General features: G+C 42.2%; 1 protein-coding gene across 6 annotated transcripts in view; it reads left to right on the top strand.

Annotated features, from left to right (window-relative positions):
- ZFAT (zinc finger and AT-hook domain containing) overlaps window positions 1-8,227 on the top strand; it is a 226,156-nt gene extending 217,929 nt beyond the window's left edge. For 5 of the 6 annotated variants that reach the window (XM_025202075.1, XM_014519165.2, XM_025202076.1 and 2 more), the window contains one exon: window positions 7,802-8,227. In XM_025202075.1, coding sequence (XP_025057860.1) covers window positions 7,802-8,041 — 240 coding nt within the window. In that variant the 3' untranslated portion in view covers window positions 8,042-8,227. The remainder of the gene's footprint in view (window positions 1-7,801) is intronic. The other variant, XM_025202079.1, reaches the window with a different exon arrangement.
- The last annotated feature ends 6 nt before the right edge of the window (window positions 8,228-8,233 follow it).

Genomic DNA, 8,233 nt, shown 5'->3' with positions numbered 1-8,233 from the left:
GCAGGAAGGTGCCTGCGGGTTGCCAGTAGGAACACTATACACAGAAACATTGCTGAATTTCCTGCTCCTCCTTGGAGCTTGGGCATCAGACTCAGGACTGCAAGGTAAGTGCTTGTGGCAGGACTCAGGTCACTTTGTGGGGAGATGGTGACCTGAACCAGAACATCTGACAGCAGCACTGTTTTTCTTCTGAGACGCAGCTCCTTCCCCCTCTCCCAACCTCTCACTTGAACAGAGCTGCTGTTGGCAGTGCCCAGTTTTAACCGTAGCCTAGCACATGCCTAAAGAAGTGGGAGACATAGCCTTCCTGGGCCAGAGACACTTGCTCACTTATTAGAGTTCAGGGAATGAGCCAGGAGAAGTAGAAGAGGAAGTCGGCTGTTGAAAGAGGGTGCTAGCTTGGGAGAGGGGGAACCTGTGTGCTGGAATATTTATGTATTTTGCATTATGAGGTCAGGGGTTGGATAACAATTACCTCTGGCAGCAGAGATAGACTCCATTCTGCTGGGGAGTGACATAATCCCAAGGATTTGCTGCCATGTGTTTGTTCTCTCTCTGGCTCTGTGACTTTTTGGGCTTTTGGCTGCTTAGTGAGGCAGCTTCAGTGGGGAGACAGGGGACCCCATTCAGGTTGGGTCTCAGCCTGCTGACAAATGGGAGATGCGGGCTTGAATCTTCTCAGGGTGAGCTGAGCCGGTAACGCAGGCCTTCCACTTCCTGGGCAAGTGCTCTTAGCATTAAACTGTTAGGCAAAAGATGGGTACTACCATTATTGCCTTAAAAAAAATGGATTATGTGAGCTATGGGTTTGCTTTCAGCATCAAGCAGTTGGTAGACATACCGTGACTTCACCTTAAGAAAAAAAGGGGCTTGGGTGTGGTTTAGGTGTACCTAACAGCATAACAGAAGTGGAAGTGAGGTGCCTCCGTGGCTGGTGTTGGATCGCTTTGAACCATGCAGGGTAGCCCATGTCTAAGTGCCTAGAGAGATTTTCAGGCCAAAATGCCTGAAAAGATTGAATAGATTTCGAGATCCTAAGAGGTTTTCTGGCTGCTGAGCTGGGTGGATTTGGGTTGTTCTTGTGACTTCAGTGCTAATAATCCAGCAAGGTCATGTTTAGGCATTTTAACAGTCAATTATTATCTGGCTGTTACCCCTCAGGGCATATCCATGCAGGGACTGAGATGATTTAACTGCCAGCCAGGCCTACCTTCAAATTCTTATTGCTATTTTTCAGAGAAGGACATTGGGCCACATGTCTTTGAGCTGACTCCCAAACAGAAAATAGGCCATGAATGCTGGCCTTGAAAAGAATGGAGATGCCTGTAAGAAAGAATTGAAAGTGGCATCTTCATTCATTTTGGTGGCAGCTGCCCACTGTTTCTTCCACACGAAGCATATAAATTAACATTTCGAGATTATGCTCAATGGAGCAATCTAATAGGAACCAAGTAGAATGTGCATAAACACTGAAGTGATTTGAAATATATAAACTCAAAGTAACATGGCGATTTGTCAGACTAAAAGGGTTATGGATAGGTGTCCAAAAAGGACACAGAAAGCTAGGAACACCACAAGTAAGAGCATTATTCATCTTTACATTGCATGACAAGGACTATAAAAATCTGTGTCTAAAGGCAAGTGGAGAGGTTAAAGTAGCTTTCTTTATTGGCCAGTTTCATTTCAAAAGAATATAAAATTGAATAAGTAGAAAATTGCTGGCATCACATTAAATGAGATTCTGGTTTCATTTCATTTTCATGTCAACTGTTCTTTATTTATCTCCCCTTCTTTATTATTTATGTACGCACACAAGACTACTTTATTTATTGGTTTTGATTTAGAGACTGAAACAAGGCAATCCAAACTCCTGTTCAGACTGCAATATGCTTGCTTGCAGCTCTCAATAAATGTAATATTACTTTCTGGACTGAGGCCCGTTGTTGGTAGATGGTGTTTGCTCCAATACCAAAATACAAGTTAAATTCCAGTATTAGAAGCCTAGTCTTCATGCGTAAATACTTAAGTAGGGACATCTGTATACCACTTGTATTTAAACTACAGTGTTTGTGTTCAGATTTCCCAGGTAGCCATGGGTTCTTAATTACATTACGTTTTCAAATTCAGCTCCCTATTTGAATTCTCTAGTGATTAAATTTTTGTCTGACTCCTGTAATTTTGAATGCATTTTATGTGGAACCCATTTTTTAATACACTGAATCAACTACAAGAGCAATTAGTGTCAAGAGAAGGGGTTCTGATTATGCAGGGGAGATTTATTTCTGGATTCACTTGTCTTTGTCTGGCCCGATAATTTCTGTGAAATTTAACCTTTCATCATTTTTTTAAAAAAATCTCTGCATTTTCAATTTGTGTAGGGGGTCTTCCAAATGTGAACTAGTGTGGTGCTGATGGTGTTGAATGTGTCTCACTGTTTTAAAAGACATAAGCCGAGACTTTCAAAATGACACAAGATTTTGGGTGTCTCAATTTGAGACACAATAGATGTCTCAAATATAAAGGTCCTGCAGCCAAACCTGGAAAATTAGACTCAAATTTGGCATCCAGAATCACTCTTTCTTTACAAAGTTAGTTTCTCATATCTGTCTTGAATGTTTCACAGCTGATTTTTCTAGTCAAAGCATCCACCCAGGCTTTAGTAACATGAGCTGAATTTAGCTAGAGTACAAGCACTGCCCTGCACTTCTACCACTGCCACATCCAAATCTTCCCTCGTAATCCTTACTTAGCCAAAACTCCATAGCAGTACATTTCTGCTGGTCTGGTTCAAAATCAGTGACAATAGCAAGCATTATCAGGAGTTGGTGGGTGCCTAAAACCCAACCTTGTTCCCTGCCTTTACGGACTATCTGGCATACCACCCCCTTACATCAGGAGGAAAGTAGCAGGCAACGTTGACCGGCAGGTACGAGAGTCAGACAACCACCACCTGCTATATTGACATCAACCAGTGCACTGTCATCTCTTATTGAGAAATAGCTTTTTGTCCTGTACCACACCATTGACCACATCACCAGAATCAGGCAGAACTACCTTGTGGCAAAAAGAATGGGAGAAACTAGGCAACAAAGCTGTTGAATGGAGCCAGCGAGGAATTACCCCTAGTGAAGAGTTAGCATGTGGCTGCAACTACAGATGGCATACATGGCAGAGCCTGAACAGATTGAGAGTGGGTCTCAGAAGATGCAACTCTCATGAAATTATGGGGCCTCTATGCAACCAATCAATGTGTTTGTCGGGAGAAACCTGGGATACCCTGTAGCACCACAATGCACCCCACAAGATCTGGCAACACCAACACCCGACACAGTGTCCTGTGCAGAATATTGGGAACAGACTAGAAAGGAAGGTTGGACTGGAGACACGACAAAGAAAATCAGGAGTTAAATCCTGTACTAGAAGGAACTTGTATATCACAACCATACTGAATGTGGGGGCCCCTCTAAATAATTGAACACTTAAAAAAAATACTTGTTATTGTTTGAGCAAAGGGTTTATATAGCCTGATGAATCAAGCAGAAGTTCAGTGGGGGATGAATTCAGGTCCTAAGGGGCTGTCGGTCTCTAAAAATTCTGTTTGATCAAAAAAGATTAAACATGGACTGAAAAAAAGGAAAAGTTAACGTATAGAGACGAGAATGGATGCTTAGAAAAACCAAAACGTTAGAAAAGAAAATCAAAAAGACAAGATGCCTCTAAGGCTGCATTTCTCCTTTCTAGCTCCTGCCCTGAAGACTCGCACACAATCAGACCCTTCACTGTGGTGTTTTCACACAGTGCGGATAAGTATATTGATCTTTGCTATATTTTCTTGAACTTGCTTAGCAGCATGAGAATTGGAGAAGACCTAGTGGGACACCTCCTCTCTGCTAAGGCCATTGACAAGCGCTTTTCAGAGTTGCTTAACTTTGTAGAGACCATGCGTTGTATATGGCTGACTTGTTTCCTTTTCTAACTTCTATTAAGTCAGTTTAAGTTTGGGGCTACTATCAAATATAGAGCCAGATTCTGCCTTTGAAGAAACAAGACAATTACTTTGGGCCCTAGTATGCAATATAATACAAGACAATAATGGTGTATCAGTCTCTAGTTATCTCCTTTTACTATCTTTTATATACTTACCCAAAATACCAAAGACTTTTGCTGTCCATCCTAGGATCTAGCTGAGCTAGCATTTCTCTCCTTGTTCTGTGTTGTTGTAAGCAGAGGATTTATAGATACAGTTTGTGATACAAGAAGAGCATTTATTGTAGAGTTAATATCTCCTCCTAAAAATTCTTTCAGTTACATTCTTCCAGTGTGAAATAAATCAGGATTTATCTTTGGAGGCTCATTTCGCAAAACATTTGCTCAGCTTAAATGAAACAGAAGCAAGGCTTAAATAAAAACTATCAATTTTCTAAAAAGAGAAGCGAGATCTTAAATTAGTTATATGCAGCAGGTGGGTTGGCCTTTACTATCTAGCTTACAAATACAATGACCCTCTTTAGTGAGCACAGCACTAGTGTATATGGAACAGCGCCTGCATCTCCCCCCTCCACTTTTTTCCAAAAAAAAAAGAAAAAAAAAAGATAATTTCATCCCTTTGTACTTCATGTGCTCTGTTTTTATTGTAACATCATTTGAGACATTGTACTTGCTTAAAATTGCTGAAGCCTTGTAACTTGCTGATGATGGACTGGGGACTTCTGCTGGGAGGGAAACACAGCAGTGTACAGGAAGTCCAGGAAATTCCTGGAGTGCATTGGGGATAATTTTTTGATTCACATGGTTGAGAAGCCGGTGAGGAGGAGAGCTCTTCTTGACCTGCTGCTCACAAACAGGAAGGAATTGGTTGAGTGTGTGGAGGTGGAAGGTAACTTGAGTGACAGAGACCATGAGATAATAGAAGTCAAGATCCTAAGGGGAGGAAGGAAGGAGAGCAGCAGAATAGGGACACTGGGCTTTAGAAAAGCAGACTTAAACAAACTCAGGGATCTGGTGGACAGGATCCTTTGGGAAACAAGTCCGAAGGGAAAAGGAGAACTCACCGAGGTTGGGTGAGGTCCCGAATGATTAGAGAAGGGTGAAAATAGTGCCCATCTTTAAGAAAAAGGAGAATCCAGGGAACTACAGATCAGTCCGCCTGACCTTGATACCCAGAAAGGTCATGGAGCAGGTTCTCAAGGAATCTCTTGTGAAGTACCTAGAGGGAGAAAAAGGTGATCAGGAACAGTCAGCATGGATTCACCAAGAGCAAGTCATGCCTGACCAGCCTGATTTCTTTCTATGATAAGGTGACATTGCTGTGGATGAAGTGGATGGTGATGTACCTTGATTTAAGGTGACATTGCTGTGGATGAAGTGGATGGGGATGTACCTTGAAAGTACAAAGGGTTTTGCCTCTGTCTCCCACAAGAGGATGGCAGTGGGCTTTTCTCTGTGGCTGTACGGGACAGAACTAGGATCAGTGGCCTCAAGCTGTAGCAGGAAAAAATTAAGTTTGAGATTAGAAGGAACTTCTTGACTATGTGGGTGGTCAAGCATTGGAACAGGCTGCCTACAAAAGTTGTGGAGTCTCCATCCTTAGAAGAGCAGGTTAGACAGATGCTTGGCTGGGATCCTGCCTTGAGCAGGGGACTGGACTAGATGAATCTGTGATGTTTCTTCCAGCCCTACAATCCTCCAATCCTATGACTGAAGCACTGTTTAGTTCGCCACTTCATGCTGTATAGGGTTGGTAGTAAACAGAGATCTCTTCTTGAAATCAATTGTGTTCCATGTTCTTAGTATGGAATTTGGTGGTCAGTAGAGCTGGTTGAAATGCTCTGACTTTTGTTTCATTACAACTATTTGCCAATTAAAAAAATTTTTTTTTGAATTTTTCAAAAAAACCCTCAAATTCTCACACTTTGTCAATAATGCATAGGACATGAATAACGCACAAGACTTCATTCAAGAGGTACCTGTTGGCGAGCCACTGTAATAGCAACCATAGCATAATCTCATTCAACATGCTAGTGGGAGGGAGTAAGCTAAAACAATTCATCATGGCAATATGCAACTTTAGGAAGGGAAATTATACAAAGCCCAAATTTGGCACGTCCAGTTGAGCACCAGAAATCCTGTCTTTTAAGCCCATGCACCTGACAGGGAATCCATTGCCCTCAGTTAAGCTAGTCTCCCTGTGCAGGGCATGGAAATGGACATGCTTCAGGAGCTTGATCCAAAAAATTTATTTGTGCATTTACTAACAGAGTTGAGAGTCCTTAGTTAAAAACCAGAAATAACCTGGCAAAAGTAGCCTGTAGCCAGGACTCTTCCCTTCCAATGGACAGCTGTGCCCACTAACATAGGTGGATCAAGGATTTTTAAAAGGAGGAGTGCAGATGATGTAGTGTATCATCCTATATAACACAACGCATTTTTCTCCAATTAAAAAGAAATGAGATACTTTACTAAAAGCCACAGACCTAGGCCTATATTCATCCATTTAAAATTGAAGCACAAACAAATATAGCTTCATTGAAATGTGCATGTGTTCAATATACAGCATTGCTAAATAGGAGCTACATTACCAGGATCAACTAATAGCAGAATTGCTGGAGAAAGGATAGCTTGATTCATATTAAAAAAGAGAGATGGTTTTTAATACCTGTGGAATGAAGTATTTAGAAGGAATCAAGTAGATTATAATGAGTCATAGGTCAGTTGAGTCTCTCACTGCTGCCTGAATAGAAATGCTGCTGCCAGGCAATTGGTTTTCAACTTTGGCTGGACCAGGAATCAAAGTGGGGTGCAACTGCATCACTGCAACCTCCCCCCTCCACCCCCAGGTCTGTCCTACCTACCAGCTACCATCACAACCCCTCTTGTTTGCTCTCCACCTGATTCTGTGAATCTTGTACTCTTGGCAAGCGTGTCTAGGGTGCCAGCTATAATGAGAGGAATGGAGGGGCGGCCTCACCCAGCCTAGCCCATGGCATAGTAGTTAGGACGCTCTCTTAGAAAGCGGGAGATTGCTATTGTTTTGAGACCCCTCAGGATGAGAACCACTTAAGACCAAAGTCCACTTTTCCTTTGCATGTGCTTTCACTAATAAGTTAATGAGCCCAAGGTGGGCACTACTGCCCTCAGTGTTTAAGAATGATTGTGGATGGAGCTTTTTACATTGTGCTTTCTATAGTTAGCCACCCTGGTTCTGATAGACACCATCTCTTTGAGTGACCTGGATCCAGAGATACTGGAAGTACCTCCGTTCAGCCCTGGGTCAGACACCTACACTTGAAAGAGCAATGGGAATTCAGACATGCCCCTGTGCCCAGTGTTTCCTCTTGGGTATCTGTGGGCACCTCCCTGTCCTTGGTAACTAGGTATTTGGGATTAGTTTTGAGAAATACCTGTTATCCACTTCACTGTATAGGCAACTTAGGTTCCTAATCCTGTCAATTTGGATCAGCTTCCTGGGGTCAGGATCCTAAATTTTAGCTGTTGTGAGACTGAAATAGAGGTGCCTGAAAGGTAAACTTAGATCTGGTTCACAGCGTACAATATCTTTATAGAACTGAATTTCTTTCGATGCATATAATTGAGATACAGTGTCAAACTTACAAAATACATGATAAACCCATACTAGTCAGAGGTGCACATGATAAATTTACAATATATTGCTGACATCATCTTTCAAGAAGTACCTGTCTGGTTTCCAAGGTGTTCACCTGATGTCTGTGCTACAATCACCAGAGGATCTTTTATTTATTTAAAAGATGAAGCTTTTAAAGTCTTTTCAATTTCCTCTTAGGTGAAAGAAGAGGAGCAATCAGCCAATCACACTGTGATGATTCAAGAGACTTTGCAGCAGGCTTCAGTAGAGCTCTCTGAACAGCATCACCTAGTCGTCTCATCAGATGAAGTGGAGGGTATTGAGACAGTGACGGTATACACGCAGGGTGGAGAGGCCTCGGAGTTCATCGTTTATGTGCAGGAAGCTATGCAGCCTCTTGAAGAACAGGCAGTGGAACACTCTGTGCAGGAAATCTAGGCCAATAATTGTAGGAGGGCTACACAATATTGCCAAAGCCAAATCACAGTTTTTTGTGGTTTGCAGATAAGATTCAAGCTGGATGCTAACAGAACTTTAAACTGCTCTCAGCTCCTCTGTGAAGTCAGACCTAGGTGTTTGACTGCTCATCTAGCTATTGATCTAGACATCCTAAACGCTGAGCCATGCACA

Source organism: Alligator sinensis, unplaced genomic scaffold, assembly GCF_000455745.1.
Source record: "Alligator sinensis unplaced genomic scaffold, ASM45574v1 scaffold651_1, whole genome shotgun sequence".
Lineage (NCBI taxonomy): Eukaryota > Metazoa > Chordata > Crocodylia > Alligatoridae > Alligator > Alligator sinensis.
The sequence above is the reverse complement of the archived record's forward strand: the minus strand, read 5'-3'. Positions and strand labels throughout refer to the sequence as shown.